General features: G+C 34.8%; 2 protein-coding genes across 2 annotated transcripts; both read left to right on the forward strand.

The window, feature by feature from the left end:
* Nucleotides 1–8757: 8757 nt before the first annotated feature.
* On the forward strand, nucleotides 8758–11961 carry HOXC9 (homeobox C9). The gene is made up of 2 exons (XM_073670013.1): nucleotides 8758–9424; nucleotides 11190–11961. The coding sequence occupies exons 1-2, from the start codon at nucleotides 8860–8862 to the stop codon at nucleotides 11432–11434; spliced, it is 810 nt and encodes a 269-aa protein (XP_073526114.1). The 5' UTR covers nucleotides 8758–8859; the 3' UTR covers nucleotides 11435–11961.
* A 7686-nt stretch (nucleotides 11962–19647) lies between these two features.
* Nucleotides 19648–23040, forward strand: HOXC8 (homeobox C8). Its single transcript, XM_073662990.1, has 2 exons — nucleotides 19648–20545; nucleotides 22626–23040. Exons 1-2 carry the CDS (start codon nucleotides 20110–20112, stop codon nucleotides 22916–22918), a joined length of 729 nt encoding a protein of 242 aa, XP_073519091.1. The 5' UTR covers nucleotides 19648–20109; the 3' UTR covers nucleotides 22919–23040.
* The last annotated feature ends 303 nt before the right edge of the window (nucleotides 23041–23343 follow it).

Here is a 23343-nt window from a genome sequence, read left to right on the forward strand (position 1 = left end):
ATATTAATTTAATGTTGAACATATAGATAAAACGTAATGTGAATACTGACATATTTTAAGCTACATATGCACTCATGGCAATTATGTATTTGTGGATATGAGTATTAAAAATTAAATACCCCAAATACACCAAATTATATGTAATATATAGACACAAACTGAACCATGAATATGAAAATTATTGATCACATATATAATTGTCCAAATCATCTATCTATCTATCTATCTATCTATCTATCTATCTATCTATCTATCTATCTATCTATCTATCTATCTATCTATATCTCATCTATGACATGTATCTGTGTGAATAAAGTCCACTTTTATACTTATTTCCACTGGAGTGCTTCTTCCACTCTATTTGTTTCCTTATCTCATCGAACCATGTCCCAAATAGCTATCACCTATCTATCTATCTATCTATCTATCTATCTATCTATCTATCTATCTATCTATCTTTACCGTGATCATTATTTCTTTCTTTATCTTTCATCCTTTTTTTTATACATTTTATATATTAGATAAAAAAATAGTAAATGAATGGATGCATACATACATACATAATTTAGAATCAAGCGAACATTAAATAGGGGACATATTACATTGATAATTTGTACAAATTTTTTTATTTAGTTATTTTACTATAATACACTATTGATAAATAAACAGGTACCAAATAGTTTTTGATTCAAATTATCTACATATGGTACAGTGATGATTATAAAAGACAAGATTGTGATCACATAGGTCCCATCCTTGCGGTACATAATCTGAATTCATGTACTCTATTGGAAGAATATCATGTAACCTAAGACTAAAGACGCAAGCAGGTTACTGGCAGCTATAGAGACTATTTCTCCTAGAAACAATTGATTTTGTAAATAGATCGTTAATGAAAAAAAAAAAATCTGAATATTTATTCCCCAGAATGATTTTGCAGACTGTGAATATCTATTGCAGAAAGTTGTTTCCAATATGTGAGGTTGGTTTCCAGTATAGAGTCTTGCTTCTACATTCGATCTAAACCTTGTACATCTGATGTCTTTATTATTTAAGGTTTGATTGGAACATTTTTTTGTGTCACAAAGCTGATCTTATTAAAGTCTTTTTTTTTTTTTTCCTTGCATACTATGTACATTATGTGTCCACTTACTATCGAAATTCTGGGTTTCACATTCTTTCTTATTATTTTTTTTTTTTGTTCACCCATTAGGAGATTGAATATTTTACATTGCTCTGATATTTCTCCTCAGGATGGTCTATTCTTCATTTTAGAGACACTCTGGAGGGTGCGAATGGTCTCAGGGCCTGTAGCCTACAAGTAGACGTTTAGCATTCCATCCTGTAGAGTACCTCCTTAGGCATGTTGCATGGTGCTTTGTTTGACGTGGGAAATTATTACATGTCTGTTCATACAATAGTTACGTGATACAAGTCTATACAGCAGGTATTTAGCGTCAAGCAATGCGACGTCCAATAATTATTTTCCTCAATTTCATTAAACCTGAAAGTCAAAAAACATTTGTTTAGTATTGTCCCCAAAACACATATACAACGCAACCCACACAATGTATATAGTAAGGTAGATAGATAGATAGATAGATAGATAGATAGATAGATAGATAGATAGATAGATAGATAGATAGATAGATAGATAGATAGATATATGGATAGATAGATAGATAGATAGATAGATAGATAGATAGATAGATAGATAGATAGATAGATAGATAGTGAAACCATACAAAGGTCCATTAGCGATCTATAATAAAAAATGGCAGCACTCCCATTTCAAAAAGGCTCAAAATTGTCTTTTTTTTTCGAGCCCATGTATATAGATAGATTCATTATAGATGGATAGATAACATAGATAGATAAATAGATCTATGATAGATAGATAACATATACAGATAGATAGATAGATAGATAGATAGATAGATTATAGACAGATAGATAATAGATAGACAGACAGAAAGATATAGATAGATAGATAGATTATAGATAACTGACAAGCAGAAAGATAGATAGATAATATATAAACAGCAAAAAAAAAAAGAATTAGCACACTTAGAATAGTACAAAAAGTGTTAATTAGAATAATATTATACAGAGAACATATATACTTAGTGTGTGGGTCGTTCACAATCAGTATAGATTACAAAATTACTTAGCTGTGTTGTACCATATAATAATATTACCACTCGTTTTGTACCTAAACAACATATAAATAGGTAAAACAAAATATACACTATTGAAAAACAATCATCCATTAGTTTTATTTCGAACTCCCCCCTTCCCCCAACAATCTGAACACAGGCAAGTAGTATGCATAAGTACTTACATCCAAACATGATACAATAGATAGATAGATAGATAGATAGATAGATAGATAGATAGATAGATAGATAGATAGATAGATAGATAGATAGATAGATAGATAGATAGATAGATAGATATTAAAAAAATAAAGATAATTAGACAAATTAAAACAATTATCCAAAGATGTATATTTTTGCATTCTCTAAACAAAAAAATAAAAAAACAAGCTATTCATAAAATATCCAGAAAGATTGTGTGTATGTATACATGAATGTGTATGCATGTGTATGTATGTATGTTATACTACATATTTGTAGATAATTAGCATAGCCGCATATATTCATGCATGTAAACTATATGTATGTATATATGTATGTATACCTCATATATGTATGTTTATATGTATGAATGCCGTACAAAACAATTAAAATACAAATTGTAATACATACACAAGAATATAGTCATACACACAAACTAATGCTCACACATGCAGCCAGTTTTTGCACACAATCGAAAAGTTAACATTCATGTAGTACGCATAATGCAATCGGTAATAAGACAGAGAAACACACATACATATATGTGTGTGTGTGTGTGTGTGTGTGTGTGTGTGTGTGTGTGTGTGTGTGTGTGTGTGTGTGTCTACCACTCACATTTTTTTGTTCTTATAGTCATCATACCTGAAATGGAGTGGTATTTTGGACATTTCTATATGTGACAAATGCATGGACAATATGATTTAAACTATAAGGTTTCCACTGAGTCCTGTGGTAATGTATATTAAACAAAGCAGAATGCCCCCTCCTTCCCCTTTATTCACAGCGCTAGTCAGGGAAGTCTACAATTTGAGCCTCACTCACTTTAAAAGAAAGGACTTTGCAAGTAAATTTGAAAGGGAACTTGTGGCTGTTGAGTAAATTGGTGCTAGGCTGTAATTGCACTAAGGAATTTTTAGTACACCGTGCTCAACACCACTGAAATTAGTCTGGAATCCAAAGTCATTTCACATGAAAATTCCCTCTAGGGGACGTATGGCCATTGCAGGAGCAGGTAGAGGCACTTTATGGCTGCAGTATTATCTCTATCCTGTCTTCTGAGGTCTTTTCCTTTGAAAGTTGCTGTCTTGTGTACTTCCTAACCCCCCACAAACAGAGCATTCTCTGTCTGCTAGAAAGCTAGCAATCATTGCATTGTACTCATCTGCCAATATACTTTCTCACATGGACGTGCCATTCACTTCACACACCAGCATTACTACCCAGGCCGCTTCCTTCCTCCTCCATACTAGCAGACATCAACTGTGTATTCAAGGGATAATGATACAAATATCATTATAATTATACATAATAATGCTACTCATTTCTTATTATTTATAGATAATCAATGGATCAAATTATCATATGCTTTAGATGCAGGGTAGTGATTGTCAAGTTGTTAAGCGGAAATATTTACTTTTGCTATCAATAGATTTTCTTTCATAAATTATATTACCAATATTTATATTGCATTACAAACTCAGATACACAACACACACAGTCATACACACACAGACACACACATACAGTAAGACAGACACACATACTGACAGAGCACACAGACACACAAAAAAAAAAAAACATACAGACAAAACACACACATAGAGATAGACACAACACACAGACGCACACATACAGACACAACACACAAACTCAGACACACACAAACAAACATACAGACACAACATATACATACACACAGACAGACAGACAGACACAAGACACACTACACATATACACTCACACAGTCAGACAGATACATGCATGTGCAGGTTCTTCATTACACGTAGAAAGTACAATATATATATATATATAGAGAGAGAGAGAGAGAGAGAGAGAGAAAGTGAGAGAGAGTTTTTATCTATCTATTTATCTATCTATATATCTATCTATCTATATATCTAGCTAGCTATGCTATCGAATTGTCAAGGCTGTGTCCATCTATTGATCTGCATATGCCAGTTTGTCTATCTATCTATCTATCTATCTATCTATCTATCTATCTATCTATCTATCTATCTATCTATCTATCTATCTATCTATATATATATATATATATATATATATATATACATATATAAAGCAATGGAGCAAATTACACTATATAACTATTTATAACTGGAAACACCTATATAGTCTGTGAATGCGTGATTGTTTTATGTATGTTTCAGTATGTTTTTGTTAGAATATATTTTGTACATGAATGCATGTATACATGAGAAATCTATTTACCCACCTATCTATCTATCTATCTATCTATCTATCTATCTATCTATCTATCTATCTATCTATCTATCTATCTATCCATCTATCTATCTATCTATCTATCTATCTATCTATCTATCCATCTATCTCCTTTATAGGCTTCAGTGACCACTTTATATTTTTGATTTTAGGTACTTATTAGATATATTTGTATTTACTGCATGTATGTATGTAAGAATACATGTAAGAGTTTGTGTTTAATCTATCTATCTATCTATCTATCTATCTATCTATCTCTCTTTTATCTGTATAGGCTTCTGTGACCACTTTATAATTTCTGATTGTTGTTTGTAGGTAGGTATTGGATCTGTATATGTATTTATTGTATATATGTATGTAAGAATGCATGTAAGAGTCTATCTATCTATCTATCTATCTATCTATCTATCTATCTATCTATCTATCTATCTATCTATCTATCTATCTATCTATCTATCTCATCTAGCCATATCCCTTTATGTCCCTATGAGAGCACTATCGCTATTGTAAAGACTTTACAGTGCAGTAACAAGTAGATGAGCCCCTTGGCCTGTTGAACACAAGGAATACAATCATATTGTGAACATAATGCGCACTGATGAGGACAGGTTAGACAAGCAACACAACTCTACTCAAGAAATAAGGAATATTAGGAAATACTGAGCCCCAGACAACACAAGAACAGGACATGTCACAAAGTTCTGCTACAACTGTTAATTACCTTGATTGTGCTGCGTCCGGTCTGTGATAATTGTGCTGCTCATCTAAATGTTTGCATCACATATTGCACTCAATCTCCCAATATATCCAAAAAGTACAGAAAAAAAATGTTTATGTACTAAACCGAACTTGACGGTGTTTATTGAACCATACCATGGAGACAGCCAAGCTACAAAATGGATGCTTGGAGAGAGCATTTGTCTGTCTGTCAAGTATGGCGTGAATGTGTCTGCTGCCTGCAGTCCGAAGACCATGATGGATAAACCAGATCACTGACAAGTCCTTTGGAAATCTCTGGGACAAAGGGTGCTATGGCTCCCATTAACAGGATATTATATTGAGGTGATTCCTTTCTCTCCCCACCCCATCAGCAATTTTCAGTGCTTTCCCGTGTAAACTCATAAAACCTGCAACTGGGAGGGAAGGAAAAGGGGGCCTTCACTTCAATGAGTTTGCTTTTTATTCCACAAGGCCTGTGTCTTCAAGACATCTTGGCTATTTTTTTTTTACTCTGTAAGATGCTTGTGCTTCCATCCTTCAATTCCCTGTACGTTTCTTTTTACACTAGCAGACTTCCCAGAATGAGTGAAAATATTCATACTGTATACATCATAGATTTTCTTAAGGAAACAGATATATAAAACCTTCTTCTCTGGATGTTATTTATAGAGGAAAGACACAGAGCAATGAGTAAGCCTCATTTTTAGCAGGACAGTAGCATTCACCATGAATAAACCAAGGGAGAAAGTTGCAATAAAAATTCAGGGGATCCCACATGGTAATGTGAGAGTGTTCATATTTCCAGTGCACTTGTTTTTTTTTTTTTTTTTCTTCTGTGCTGTGCTGAAGATCTGTATTTGGAAAAAAATGAAATCAGTAGTCAAGCTGAGAGCCAGGAGAAAGCAACTGGATGGGATCATTAGAGGCCTGTACAACAACACATGGGATATGCATATATGCAAAACACTGGGATATAAACACATTGCGGATATAGATAAAGGCGATTTTCTCAGCAGCGGATCCTCATCTCCAGGCTTCAAGATTCGACTTATAAGGTACTGTGACCACATTTCATTTTGTTTTGTTGTTACGCAGATATCAAATGGTTAATATGTTAATTTATTGATGTCTGGAGCATTGGTGGTCTGCGATCTTCATTGTTCATGGACTCTTTGGAGAGATAATTTTGCAAAATATATTAAGATATTATGTTTATTGCGCCAAGCTGCTGAACTGAGATGTGGCTTCATATGCTTGTCCTCAGATTTGTTGTAAATTGTGTAGACTAGAAATGTACATTATAATCTATCTATCTATCTATCTATCTATCTATCTATCTATCTATCTATCTATCTATCTACCTATCTATCTATCTCTATCTTATTAAATCTATCTATAAACATATATATATATATATATATATATATATATACATATATATATATATATATATATATATATATATATATATGCTACGATAGACAGATAGATAGATAGATAGATAGATAGATAGGGATAAATAAATAGATAGATGGATAGATAGATAGATAGATAGATAGATAGATAGATAGATAGATAGATAGATAGATAGATAGATAGATAGATAGATATCATGCAGTCTGCTATTTGATCATCTTGTTTCTGGATTGCAGAGCATTGTGTCAGTGTCACATTTATTTGACACATTATTGTGCAAGTTTTGATGCTTAGTTTGCCTATGACAACTGTATGCTATTGAGTATCAGTCCACATATGCTTCATTATACGCAGGATGCATAGAAATCATCTATTGTGTGTGCTGGTTGTTTTGGGAGATTTGATTTTTTTTCCTGGTCTGAATACCAGCAGAGATTTCTGCACTGTTACGATCCTGAGTAATGTCTGATAATATATTCTTCACCCCATCATGTGCAACTTAACGAACCTCAGAGAATCCTTGTAGTGACAGAGATGCTGCTTATTGGGGTCTCACACAGTGGGGAAGATATGAATTAATAAAAGCTTTGGCTCAGCGAATCAGCTTTGAATGTTCTCTTTCTGTATGGATTATGTAGACATTAAATATACATTTCATTATGCCTGTAGTTGTACAATTGTTTTATCTGCTGCTTGAGTCTTATAGATGTCAGGCATTTGGGTTTTCTCGGTGGATGTGTAAATCTTTGCAGAATTCCATGTAATCGCTGTTATTACCGACATTGCTCGCTCTGTGGATGGATAATGCTTTGTATGAATTGTATATACCATACCCACCATGTACTATGCAAGACCAACATTACGGAAATCTATTACAGGGTATTTTAGAATCGCCCATTATTTACTGCAGCTCTGGCTTTCCAGTGCAACAGTAAAAATGAGATTTATCAGCAATAAATGGACTCTTTATGCCCATCATTTGGGGCAGGATAAAAGCAATATATTTCTAATATCACAATGCACAGTGTCTCCACACTTGTGTTCAATTGTAACCGAGCCCCTTGTGTTAAATGTGAAGGAATTCGTATCCAGAATCAGGGGGGTTATTTAGTGCCAGAACTCAATGCAATCATAACGGTGACACTGAAAGTTGTTCCAGGGCATCAGTATTATGGAATTGTCTCTCACCCTTCAGAAAAATGCTTGAGGAACTTTTGCTATAACTTTTACTTTTTTTTTTTTTTTTTTTACAGTTGAAATCCAAACCTTACAGTTTTGTTTAATGAACGACACGTTTATGAACAATCCAATGAGCCTCGTAAATTTTTTATTGAAGGACATAAAAACATCCAAGCCTGAGCAGACGAATACAGACATCCATTGAAAGATGGGAGTAGCTTAGCACTTTTATTCTGTGCAAATGTCTGTTTCCATCAGATCTTTTCCCCCCTTTTCTTTTCAAAACTCCTCTGGCTTCCTTTTTGCTTGGATTTCAATGCCCTGCTGATTTGAAAAGAAAAAAAAAAAAAAAAAATACCAACTGGTACATGGGGGGCATTTATAATATTACATCAGCCAGTGACATTGCAAAAAAAAATGTGAAAGCTTAGTTTATTTCCTAGCAGCATAAATATAAGGTAGCTGATTCTTACTAAACGAAATGCAGAAATCATAATGTATTTGTAATGAAAAGCAATGTCCTGGACTGTACTATATATCCATTCTAGTATGCTGGCAGCCTTACAGAGAAGAGACAGAGATGAATTGCGTCAAGAAATAGTCCCCTTGCCTGCTTCCCATGCCCCAAGCACTCACATTTCCCCAAGTTTTCTTCATAATCCCCCTAAAAGAGCAGCAGGGCATCAGATCTGATTAAAGTCCAGCAGGTCCAGATTCTCACATTATCCCACCAGTTTTATAAGAACCAGGCTGCTCAGCTCCCATACACAGATACAGGCAATGGGACCTGCGCATTGATCTGCACTGTATTTTTTTTTTTTTTGTAAATACAATCACGTGGGAGGCAATAGCCAATGACAAGCTTGAAAGGCTGAAAAAATAATTACCTGCCCTGATTGTTCTATGAGCAGATAAAAAGTACACATACAGTTCATACAATAATCTTATGAATGTAAAAGAAGGGGGAACAATGTCTGCGTCTGGTCCTATCAGCAACTATTATGTGGACTCTCTGATCAGCCATGAGAGTGAAGACCTCCTGGCTTCCAGGTTCCCCACCACTGGGGCTCATCCAGCAGCAGCACGACCGTCAGGATTAGTCCCGGACTGTGGAGATTTTCCTTCCTGCAGTTTTGCCTCGAAACCTGCAGTGTTCACCACCTCCTGGGGTCCTGTGCACTCCCAGTCCTCTGTGGTCTATCACCCCTACACCCACCACCAGCCACATTTGGGCACAGATGCCAGATATATGCGCTCTTGGCTGGAGCCCATCTCAGGGACCGTGTCATTCCCAGGGTTTGCAGCAAGCAGCAGGCACTACGGACTCAAGCCTGACGCCTTCCCCAGCAGGAGGGAGTGTGGACCCAGCGATGGTCGCAGCTACCCGGATTACATGTATGCTTCTCCCGGAGATCTGAGGGACAGGCCACCTCTGCACACCATCCCCTCCCCGGATTCTGAGGCCATCATTTCCAGCAAACACAAAGAGGACAAGTCTGAATTGGACCCCAGTAAGTTATTAGAGTCATTCTTGTTTACAACCGGAGAGGGGGGAGGAGGAATTATAACATGTACTAGAGTCTCCTCCATAAAACCAAATTACCTCCTTAAAACAGGGCCCTGCCCTAAACACACAGCCTGCAGGAGCAAGACCTGGCTGCATTTAAAGGGAATAAAAGAATAGGAAGGGATGCATTAGGGCAGGCAAGCATGGGTGCACTTCCTACAAGCCATTTATTTCCCATGTGCCCAGTGACACCCAGCTCCAGCTCAGGGACATAATTCCTCCCTCGAATTCCTTCAATATCTCAGATAGTATCCAGCACTGCAGCTAAAATGATTCTCAGGGACTGCTACAGTCTCAGCAAAGAGGAAACACCTATCCCTGTCTCATCAGCCTGACATATCCTTATTATTGTATCTACATGTATAATTTTTTATGCATACTGCAGTCCTGATTCTTTATTTCAGTGTCCCAGCAGATGAAATGCCAAGAAAAGAATGTCCTCGCAGGCATTGAGCTGTGTGGGACAATTGGTCATTTGAACAAACAAAGTATTAGCTGAGGTTTTATGGTTATGACCAGAGCAGTTCACACTGACACAGGGCTTCCTTTAATTGTGTCTTCTTCAAAGTTTAAAACCTTTCTGCTTAAGTTTAGGCGCCTGGTGCCATTGATATATCATCAATGTGCCGATCACAAAGCACATGGGTTAATGGACAAGGAGACACCTGGCAGTCACACATTTTATTAGCACAATTATAAACCACTGCTCTATAAAACTCCAAATTATAGCTATGCAGTCCTTTCTATGTAATTATATTAAATGGGACTCGTACACATAAGCATGTTCCCACAATGATGGATTTATTACTATTTGAATATAATATCTCTTAAAGATATTTTTTTTTAGAAAGTACAGGACTTTAGAGGATTACAGTCCATGTTTGCTAGCACTGAGCATAGGTCATATATTACAATTGTAGTCTAACCAAGTGAAGGTGATCATAAAAATAAAATAAAACGGATGATCATCAAATAATATTGAACACGGGCTCATATATAACCTGCAACAGAAAAAAAACAACAACAACAAGCAAAACAAAAAATAAATAATACTGATATATATATATACATATACACACACACACACACACACACACACACACACACACACACACACACACACACACACACATATATATATATATATATATATATATATATATATATATATATATTTACTCTAACTAGTACTGTTTCCTGTATAGATGTTGAACTCAATATGCCCATAAATCTAGTAATGTATATATATATATATATATATATATATATATATATATATATATATATATATATATCTATATATATATCTATATCTACATTACTAGATTTAAGGGCATGTTGAGTTCAACATCTATAAAGGGAACAGTACTTGTTAGAGCCTTTTATGGCCTTGTGACAACAACGTTTATTTTATGATTGCAGGCTGACAATGACTTCTGCTACTCATGTGCTAAATACCTTTAAAGTGGCAATAACAATTTTAGCCACACTAAACGTCTGCAGAAATTATATGCTTAATTTTCTACCATATTCAACAAATAAGAGTTGTCACTGTAGGGGCCATTATAGAACTTTTAGGGGATTTAGTATATACATATTTTGAATTAGAAAATATAAATATTTGCACTTTAAAATTAATGCATTCAATTATGTCCATCGTGCTCTGTATTTATTATATATGTATATATTTATATCTTTTTGTTTTTCAGATAACCCAGTGGCAAATTGGATCCATGCACGTTCCACAAGAAAGAAAAGATGCCCCTATACAAAATATCAGACTTTGGAACTAGAAAAGGAATTTTTATTTAATATGTACCTAACCAGGGACCGGCGCTATGAGGTCGCCAGGGTTCTAAATCTCACTGAAAGGCAAGTTAAAATTTGGTTTCAGAACAGAAGAATGAAAATGAAGAAAATGAATAAGGAAAAGACCGACAAGGAACAACCCTAGAGATCCTCACCCATCCTCCTCCTTCCCCATCATAACCCTTATATAAGAGATATGTGAAGAAAACATTTTGTTGTGGGCTCAAGCATTATCAGTAATAATAAAAATTAATGACTATGAATGTGGAGATCTGTGTTTAGCGTAGATTATAAACACACAGGCATTTTGGAAGCACATGCTTTTATAAAATGCAATTACAAATGTTCCTCTTCTCTGTCTTTAAGGAAAGAAAAAAAAAAATCCAAGTAAAACAGACAAACAAACAAAACAAGAAAGTACTTGAATATTTTTTTTAGTATTTTATTTTGTAACTTATACTTATCCAGTGTTAATTTTTATTTGAAGAAGTTTGTGAGTGCATATTTTGTATAATTCAAATCGAGAAATTACCAGTATGTTTTGTTATAGTATTGAAAGTATCTTGGATGTATATATTTATGTATTTTATTCTTGTCACAAAAAATAATGTTCAGTATTGTTCTGTTCTGCCTGTAGATCAGCTCTATGTAAATATAGAAGACTGCACTATTCTGCTTTTGTGTGTTTTGTGGTTACAATTTCACAAAAAGAAAATATATATATATCTCACAGAACGCCCTGGGCCAAAGGAAATCCAGACTCATTGGTAACAAAAGTAGCAGCCTATTCTTCTCTGTGTAAAATATATTTCAGCATTGTTACATTTATGGTACTTACGGTTATTTAACTTCTTCTTGGGTTCAGCTCCGTTTTAAAGCACAAAGTCACTTCCTTCATCCCCTTATACCCTGATACTTATTAATAATCAGACTAATATAAGATTAGTGAATGTCCTTGAGAGCACATTCCCCACCAATGGCCGCAAAAACTGCCCTGAAAACATGATTTTAGAGTAAAGCTGTATTTGTTTCATTTGCATCTGACTTCCAAGTTTTAGAATACATGGCACAGTAATTTATGGTCTCAGTCAAGAGAAATGTCAGGTTTGGACAATAATAGAGGGCCGCATTCCTAATTTAAGTTGCTTCCTGCCAGGACTGCCTGCCTTGGAACTCTAAAGGATTGCACATTCTCCTGTTTTCTTGAGCAGCCTGGAAAAAAAAGTGTATTTTTAGTATCTATATATGCATTTTTACGAGAGTGTGTAACTATATGTAGTCAAAAATCAAAGTGCTTGTGTTTACTGTGTTATTAAAAGCCTTTATTGGTGTGCTGGAATGATATAGTTAAAGATTTTATAGGTAGGCTGAATGCTACTGCACAAGTAGGCCACTTCACTAAGGATGACTGGCTAAGAACTATAGTGGTCAGAGTAGTCATAAAACTTCACAAGAGAGGCAGTTTAATTTATTAATCTTGGGTTAATACGGTTTTAATATTGTATAGCCACAAACCCATATATATAAAATTATCACAACTCAATAGCCTCATAAAATTTGATATATGCATAATATATAGTAAATGTATAAAAAGATCTGTATGTTCCTTTGTAAAGTATAGAACATAAACTTATTTATGTATATGTTTCATAATTGCATTTTATACTATAAACGATATCACAAACTATCGGATATATTTAGGAATATTTGCTGCGCATATACAGCTTAGATACAATGTATTCGTCAAAATATATTCTTTTATATATTTATACTGACAAATTTCTTTATATGTAGATGCACTCAATACATTCTTTTGTAATATTTTCTGATAGGTTTCTTAATATGTTGACAGAAGTATTAGCATTTTTATACACTAAATCAATATATACGTACATTTCCATATATCTAGTAACACATTAGTACATGTCTTTATATTATATAGTGGTACATTATCTTATTTGCAGCAATGTACATTGCTATATTCATTTGTATTACACGGTAACATTTAACTTAAAATGTGACCATATAGCAACATATTCCTTCCGCATAAAACACGATACATTTATTTATATGAACCAAGTCTCAACTTCCATATAATTATGTACTGACAAATACCTTCATGCACAGTAACAAATATATTTTTTCACATTATATTTTATCAGTATATATTTAATAGTGTATTCATTAATTTATCATAGTCTTAATATTATTTAGTATTTAACACACCGATATATTGCGAAAATACATCAGTATAAGAGTGTATGTATACATATATGCGTGTGTATATATGTGTTTATGTGAATCTATATGTGTATATATTTTCATATATATACATATATAGATGTATGTGTGTACCTATATGTGTATTTAAGAGTGTGCATATATATACACATACACACACACATGTAGAAATATATAAACATATATATGTGTGTATATGTGTGTACCTAGTGTACCTATATGTGTATTTTACCTATATGTGCATATATATAAATATATACACACGAATATGTATGTGTGTGTACCTAGTATATTTAAGTATATATATGTATATGTATATATATGTGTGTGTGTACCTAGTGTATCTGTATATGTGTGTGTGTATGAATGTATATATACCCACACCGATACATAATGTGTATTTTCAGCAAGGTGTATCATATAGATATGTACACATATATGATACAATATATTGAACACTGTTAAGGTTCTGGAAATTTGGAGAAGCAGGAGAAAATAGAAAAACAATCGTATTTTCTGATAAATAAAAGCCTAGGATGAGAAATTGGCATGTGGAGCTGCTGAACGGTGCAGATTTTAAAGCTATAACGTTCCATTTGGAATTGCATGTCCAAGACAAGGCAGGGCCCCAGTATTATTATCATTCAAATATATGTCATTCCAAGGACAGATTTAGTGATCTGCACAACCTTAGGATGCCTGGCCGTTTCAGCAAACCACTTCTTATTAACCCCTCTCATAGGACTTATTAGAATATAAATATAATCTACTTATCCAAGGGGGGCTTTTGATGAAAAGGTGATTGAATAAATTGTGAGGGGTTTATGCAGAATATTGCAAATTCACACACATAACACATGCAAGGCATACACACAAACTAATCCGGCGAAGGCTTCCCCATCCCCAAGACTAGATCTGAGATGTCATTGTCACTTTGACAATTGATCAATCAGTTTAATGTCCCATGATGGGAAGTTTGCCTTTCACATGGAGAAAGAGTAGGATAAAGAAATATATATGGGAAGGACAAAGGCAGCAGGATCAAGTCCATCTGCATGTCTCAATATATATAGGAGATGTTGCAGGATATTTGGGAGTATTGCTGCATTGTCAGGTTTATACTGGGGCATATGGCATTCGGATGACATCAAATATACAGAGGCTATTGTAAGAGAGATAAAAAGCACAGGACAGTGATGGTTTTAGGGCAGGCTATAGGTATACTTCCGCACACAAGGCTATAGCTTTACAGCCCAGGCTCTCTCTTCAATGGAGGTGAACAAAACAAGAGCACAGGACTGGCTAGACGTCTGGCATTAATTGTTTTATGGTTTAAATAAGGTGCATACTGTGGGCTTTGAAACCGGATTATTGGAATGTTTTGTCTACAAGCAAAGAACAGGAGACTTCACTGGAATGAGAAATGGCTTCAAACTGATAAAACCAGAAAGCAGTGAGAGTAGATGGCAGAGAAGTGTACACCTACTGCTGCCATGTTTATTGCTGATGTGTACAAAGAAGGCTACTCCTCCATGCAGCCGCCATCTGCAAGATTTACTCTCAGTTTATAAATATACACAAAGAAATCCCAGAGCTAAAAGGCCTAATTCATCACCAGATCAAGCTCTGCTCACTCACCTATACACACACGTGCGTTACCGGCAACATTATACAGCATTGTACAATACAGCAGAAAGAATTGTATCATACAGCAGCTCTATGCATTTCTAACACTAAATTATATAGAAAGCACATGCACTTGTGTCTATCTATCTATCTATCTATCTATCTATCTATCTATCTATCTATCTATCTATCTGTCTGTCTGTCTGTCTGTCTGTCTGTGTTTCTATTATTAAAGTCCACTTTTTTCTTAGCACATTTTTATTGGAGTGCTGCCTCTCTTTATTTATTTATTTATTTATTTTTTTATTCTTATTCTTTTCTTCTGATACAATCGAAATATGAAATATTATACATTTGTCTAGAATGGGTATTTCTTGCAGATTTTATGGGGAGTCTTTTTTTATGTCTGCTGGACCTTACACACCGATATATAAAGATGACTGCTGACTGAGAAAGAGCCTGTTAATTATACTATGAACTGATAATAATAATAATAATAATAAAACATATATGATATTTTATTGTATAATTATATATACCATTAATTGCACAGTAAAGTATAATCTAATATAGTGCATAATGCAATTTATTCCATTGTTCAATGTCATTATATAATATTATACAAGATATGATTAATCGACATTGTTTAGAAAACATTACTTCCCTGATTGTCATGCAATTTTAAAATGTAGTGTATGATAGAAATATTCTTTCTTTCTTTCTTTCTTTCTATCTATCTATCTATCTATCTATCTATCTATCTATCTATCTATCTATCTATCTATCTATCTATCTATCTGTCTATTATTAAAGTCCACCTTTTTCTTTGCACATTTATTGGAGTGCTGCCTCTCTTTATTTTTTATTTTTTCTTATACTGATACAATCGGATTTTTGTTTGGGAGGCCTTGCACCCTTTATTTCGTATTCGTTGTGCAGTTCCATTATTATTATTATTATTATTATTTTTTTCCATCTATCTATCTATCTATCTATCTATCTATCTATCTATCTATCTATCTATCTATCTATCTATCTGTCTATCTTTCGATCTATCTAGGGAAGGAAATACATAGTAAACATACACTCTATAAGATGTGGTACATCTTCATTATCACTATCTATCTATCTATCTATCTATCTATCTATCTATCGATCTATCTATCTATCTATCTATCTATCTATCTATCTATCTATCTATCTATCTATCTATCGATCTGTCTATCCCATTAATACTATCTATCTATTGACAAAGATTGGTCACAACCGAAACCTTCTCACACCATATGGGCTAATAAAGTCCACCTTTTTTCTCAATTTTTTTTTTGGGGGAGTGCTGCCTGCTTTTTTTTATTACTATTACCACTACAAACGGATATTTGTTTTGGGGGGCCTTGCACCTAGGACTACATTGCTGCTGTTCCAATTCTTTGCTACATATCTGTGTCTGTCTGTCTGTCTGTCTATCTATCTATCTATCCCATATATTCATACTATCTATCCATTCTATCTACCTATCTATCTATCTATCTATCTATCTATCTTTATCTATCCTATCTATCTATTTATCTATCTATCTATCTATCTATCTATCTTTATCTATCTATCTATCTATCTATCTATCTATCTATCTGTCTATCCCATTAATACTATCTATCTATCTATCTATCTATCTATCTATCTATCTATCTATCTATCTATCTATCTATCTATCCCATATATCCATACTATCTATCTATCTATCTATCTATCTATCTATCTATCTATCTATCTATCTATCTATCTATCTATCTATCTATCCCATTAATACTATATATTAATTTATTAATTTATCTTTATTTTTTTAGCGCCAACATATTCCTAAGCACATTACAACACATACATGTCTACCATTTTATTATCAATGTATCAGTCTAATTATCTATATGCTTTTATCTCTAAATATATACAATACACATATTCATATACACATTTACATATGGTTTACGTGTCCACATATGATATATTGAATTAAATCTAATATTTTAGTATATCACTAAATAATAATAATAATTGCATCTTTTTATGTTTCTCATCTTTTGCAGAGTAATACAATATGATTAATTTCATTGTATATTTTATACATTCACTAACAACAAACTTCAAATGTTATTTCCAAGAAGAAAAAAAACAACAAACCCATAAGGAAAGTTAACAGAAGATTATATATGATTTAATGAAGTAGACCCTTAAGCATTTGAGGATATGGTTAGGGGGTTGAAAGGGGGTGTTTCATGGGTCGTCTTTACAAACTTTTGACACTGGGTGGCACTGTTGCTCAAATTTTAGAACACTTTGGCCAATTAGAGTTGCATTGCATCCCATTACACCTTTGGGCCCCTACAAGACAGTTGGAAAACAAATCAAAACAAATACGCACAACATCCTTCACTAGTGAATGGCGAATTAGCATGTAATATATATAAGAATGTTCACAAATTACAAGTGGGTCAGCGTGATGATAGGTGAGGCTACCATTTTATAGTAACATTGTAATAAGCCTTCTTGTGTAGAGAAACGCTTAGGTTGAAAATGTAGCTAATTAGCCAGACATTGATCAGTCTATTGCACATTAAAGACGTTCTCCATTCATGTTCGCTTTTGATCACAACTGATATTTATTGAGCAGACATTAATGTGCAACAATCAGGCCAGAGCAAAGGAAATAAGAGCTATCAATTGATTACCAGAACAAAATGCCCCAGATTCAAATACACTCTTAGAAAAATATATAAAGACTATATATAAACTTATTTGTATGCACATAAATCAAGATGGATGGATAGGTAGGTAGATTTGTGGATGATATATAGTTAGATAGATAGATAGATAGATAGATAGATAGATAGATAGATAGATAGATAGATAGATAGAATATTTCTATCATACACTACATTTTAAAATTGCATGACAATCAGGGAAGTAATGTTTTCTAAACAATGTCGATTAATCATATCTTGTATAATATTATATAATGACATTGAACAATGGAATAAATTACATTATGCACTATATTAGATTATACTTTACTGTGCAATTAATGCTATATATAATTATGCAATAAAATATCATATATATGTTTTTTTATTATTATTATTATTATTATTCTCAGTTCATAGTGTAATTAACAGGCTCTTTCTTTCTCAGTCAGCAGTCATCTTTATATATCGGTGTGTAAGGTCCAGCAGACATTAAAAAAAAAAAAAAGACTCCCCATAAAATCTGCAAGACATACCAATTCTAGACAAATGTATAATATTTCATATTTCGCACTGTGTAAGGAGACCACGTGGAGCAATTTGAGTCCTAGCAAGTCCTGATTTTTTTTTACATTTTTTTTTTATTCCTCATATATATAATTTTTGTAACCTTAAATGTGACTCCTATAATTGATGCCTGTATTCAGGGTATAGACCTATACACGTAGATACAATTTGTGTATGTTCTACACATCTATTGCCATTACAGAATACCTCAATACCTATAGGGACAGACAGCACCTAACTGCAGAATATACAATATAGGTCTCCTTCACAACATAGAATGTAGCTTCATGTTGTATGTTTATTTACCTTCTATTTACCGCCAGTAAATGTGTTTTTATATATTATATAAAATGTCTCCTTCTTGGATTTAGGGCCTGGAGCATTCCTCAGTTTTGGTTTACTGCAGCCATAAAACTCTACTCTTTACAATAGAAGCTTATCAATGGCGTCTAAACTTTAAACTCCGACCCTAAATCGGAGTGCTGCTTACAAAAGCCCAGTACCAACAGATGGAAAGAGGAAGGGGATTTCTCATTACTGCTCTGTTTTCCTAATTGCATTTCACGTGATTTCCTTTTATTATTATTTTATTCCCTGGTGGTATAAGACCACATTAAAATCGCGATAATAGTGCATTTCCTTTTGTATCTTCTTCTAAATTGGGACTTTACCTTCCTAATGATTGAAGCTTCCACGTTTTAGCCATTAATATCATTACACATAATGGTTCCTGGATGACTTCAGTCACATTCTGTCCCAATACCCAGCATCAGGCATCCAGGGCTCAACCAACTAGTGATGCAATCGCCTGTGCACAACCTCGCTCCCCTTTAACATTTGTATTTAAGCTTTACTAAGACATTAAATGTTTTCTTAACTCCAATAGGACGCCAACTGGTTAGAGAGGAGCAGTGGAGACGTAAGAGGGGGAGCAGAGAGGCCAGTGACGTCATACTGGGCTACTTGGCTGTATCTTTATTACTAAAGGGAAATATGCAATTTTGCAATAAGGAATAAAGCTCTTCCTGCACAGGAGCTTCTGTGCTCTTCATCCATGCACCCTAAATAATTTACCTGTTGAGGTAACCTAGGTTGACCCCACGGCGCATGTATTTTCCCACATCAGTGAAGAGGCTGGCTTGGAAAAAAAAAGAGCACCTAAAGATATTAATGCGCACCTTTCATAACCCTCCCTCATTCATTTGATATTTTTTTTTCTGAAGCCTGGTGTGTTCCACGTCCATCCGATACCCCCAAATCCTTGTCATTTCTTTCCAGCCTGTCTTGCAGGAGAGGATTGATGGATACAAATCGCGTGTGAAAGCTTCACCAGCGGGATTTTAAGGAATTTGCCTGTGGTGTTAAGGGAAGGAACAGTATAGAGGAACTGACAGAGAGAGCTCTACCTACCGACTGCACTACAAGAAGATCCAAGCAGCCCAGAGACACTCCAGCACTATGAGACGTCTGTGAGAGCCTCCTAAGAACCCCCCCTCCTCATCACAAACAAAAACAGGACTTTAAGACAAGCCCAGGGGACAGTTCTCCATTGATCTCTCCCAGAATTAAAGACTTGTATTGTTTGCTATTTTGATCTCTTTTTATTATAAGGAGGGGGGGTGCTACATCTGTCTTTAATGCAAGAGCCATGAGTTCCTATTTTGTGAACCCCCTGTTCTCCAAGTACAAAGGAGGTGAGTCCCTGGAGCCAACTTACTACGACTGTCGGTTCCCACAAAGTGTCAGTAGGAGCCATGCCCTGGTGTATGGACCAGGCACCACAGCCCCAGGCTTCCAGCACCCTTCCCACCACGTCCAGGAGTTCTTCCACCACGGCACCTCCAGCATTTCCAACACTGGCTACCAGCAGAATCCCTGCGCCCTGACGTGCCACGGAGACGCCTCCAAGTTCTATGGCTACGATGCCCTACCAAGGCAGTCCCTTTATGGTGCCCAGCAAGAGACGAGCGTGGTGCAGTACCCCGATTGTAAATCGTCCTCTAACACTAGCTCTAGCGAAGGACAAGGCCATTTAAATCAAACTTCGTCTCCCAGTCTTATGTTTCCCTGGATGAGACCTCACGGTTAGGATCCTTTTTTTTCCCCTTCTGTTATTTTGTATTTTGTGCATTGTGTCTTGTTGTGTTATCTATCTGCACGCTTCTCCTTTCCATAGAATCAGAAAGCAATAGCACAGAATTGTAGGTTTTTTTTTGTTTGTTTTACCGGCCGAAGCTGCTACAACACCTCATTTTATTTTGCATTTCTGGTCATTCCACCAGTCAGCAGTTTAGTTACAAAAAAAAAATAAAAAATAGAAAAAAAGATCAAGGTGTTTTAAGTGCAGGTCTTTTGAACTAAGTTATTTTTATTGCCCTGCCTTGAGGAAAACAGCATACAGCTCCCACGAGGTTATTTGCTTTGCTCTTACTGCAGAGCTCCTTCATAAAACCATATAGTTTATCTTAATGGCTTGCAAAGTTAAAAGAGGTGAAAATGGTGTATTTACAAAGTGCGTTACAATGTACAACTTCCTTCAACTTACTTTTCCTTTTAATGTGTGCATGGCAGTCCAGTGAAGGCTGTGAAATCCATATTAACTCCTTTTTTTATAGAAGGCCATTTGACTGTTTATAAAGGCTAAAGTTTATGAGAATGCCATAATGTTTGTGTATTATTGTAAGCAATTAAAAGGATGTCTTTAAAACCTTCCCTCTGATTGTAAAAGTGAAGTTTACAGATTTGATTTATAGTGTTCTTCCACATTAGATTACATGGAAGTCACTGATGTTTTTTTTTAGCTCTATAAATAACCAGTTGAAGGGTTAATACATGTTATACATAATTTTATATGCGTTGTAAGTTTATCATGCATCATTATTCTTTAATAATTGCTGCTACTATTGTTATTACTACTACTACTATCAATGAAATTGCTCCTGCTGTTGTTGTTTAGAGTAGTAGTAGTGATAATAGTAGTAGTAGTAGTAATTGTAGTAGCAGTAGCAGCATTATTATTAGTTTTCTTCTATTGTTATTACTATTAGTATTGTTGCTATTGCAATCATTTTCATCATTTTATTAGCATTATTGCTATGTGTTTTAGATTCAAGCATAGTTATTTATTACCAAAGTACCTTTTGATAACTATAATGCAACCAAGTATTGCTGGCATATTATACTTTTTGATAACTATAATGCAACCTAGTTATCCTGGCGTATTATACTTTTTGATGGCTATAATGCAGCCTAGGACTGCTGGCTTATTATACTTTTTGATGGCTATAATGCAGCCTAGGATTCCTGGCATATTATACTTTTTGATGGCTATAATGCAGCCTAGGACTCCTGGCATATTATACTTTTTGATGGCTATAATGCAGCCTAGGACTGCTGGCTTATTATACTTTTTGATGGTTGTAATGCAATCTAGGACTGCTGGCATATTATACTTTTTGATATCTATAATGCAACCAAGTACTGCTGGCATATTATACTTTTTTTGATGGCTGTAATGCAGCCTAGTACTACTGGCATATTATACTTTTTGATAGATATAATGCAATCCAGTATTGCTGGCATACTTTACTTTTTGATAGCTATAATGCAATCTAGTTATGTTGGGATATTATACTTTTTGATAGCTATATTGCAACCTAGTTATGTTGGCATTTTATACTTTTTGATAGCTATATTGTAACCCAGTATTGTTGGCATACTATACTTTTTGATAGCTATATTACAACCTAGGCCTGCTAGCATATTATACTTTTCTATAGCTACTATGCAACCTAGGACTGCTGGCATATTATACTTTTCCATATCTATATTGCAACCTAGGACTGCTGGCATATTATACTTTTCCATATATATATTGCAGCCTAGGACTGCTGGCATATTATACTTTTTGATAGCTACAATGCAACCTAGGACTGCTGGCATATTATACTTTTTGATAGCTACAATGCAACCTAGGACTACTGGCATATTATTATTTTTATAGCTGCTATGCAACCTAGGACTGCTTGTATATTAATATTATACCTATTGCATTACACACATGTTAGGGGTTCTGATGACTGTATACACATAGAGAATGCTCCCACGGAGCTGATCCTGGAAGTGGTAAGCAGTAATGGCTGTGTTTTGTTTTGCTATACCCAGCCCCCGGAAGACGCAGTGGAAGGCAGACTTACAGCCGGTACCAAACATTAGAGCTAGAGAAAGAATTCCTGTTCAACCCTTACTTGACGAGGAAACGAAGGATTGAGGTCTCCCACGCCCTGGGACTGACTGAAAGGCAGGTCAAAATCTGGTTTCAGAACAGGAGGATGAAATGGAAAAAGGAGAATAACAAAGATAAACTCCCTGGATCTAGAGACGAAGAGAAGACAGAGGAAGAAGTGAATGATGAAGAAGAGAAGGAAGAGGAGGAGAAGGAAGAAAGCAAAGAATGATCTGACCCTGTGAGGGGGGATAAGACTCCCTGTGTATGAATGGCAATGTTTGTTTGTGTGAAAGTATTCAATTCCTCATTAAAAGTTTGGTTTTATGATACAAATAAAGCCAAGATGTTTATGATGCTCATTTGAAGGGGATGGGAGGTGGGGGGAGAGGGGGGGGGGGGGGGCAGAAGGGACAACATTAACTACCTGTCACACGTTCCAGCCTTGTCTTCTGGTCAGGACTTCACATTGCATTTTTCTGTGGTTTATGTGGATAAAGGGGGCATTTACATTACATTCTTATTTATGTCCTGCAAAGTCCTAAGAAATAGGCTAATAACTTATAAAAGTGAAGGAAGCATACAGGGATTACTACTGGTATGATTTCCAACAGACTGACATTTCTTTCAACCACAATAGTATTAATTCCTTTTATG

The sequence above is a fragment of the Phyllobates terribilis genome, unplaced genomic scaffold (assembly GCF_046119375.1).
Source record: "Phyllobates terribilis strain yellow unplaced genomic scaffold, ASM4611937v1 Scaffold_2__4_contigs__length_985480577, whole genome shotgun sequence".
NCBI lineage: Eukaryota > Metazoa > Chordata > Amphibia > Anura > Dendrobatidae > Phyllobates > Phyllobates terribilis.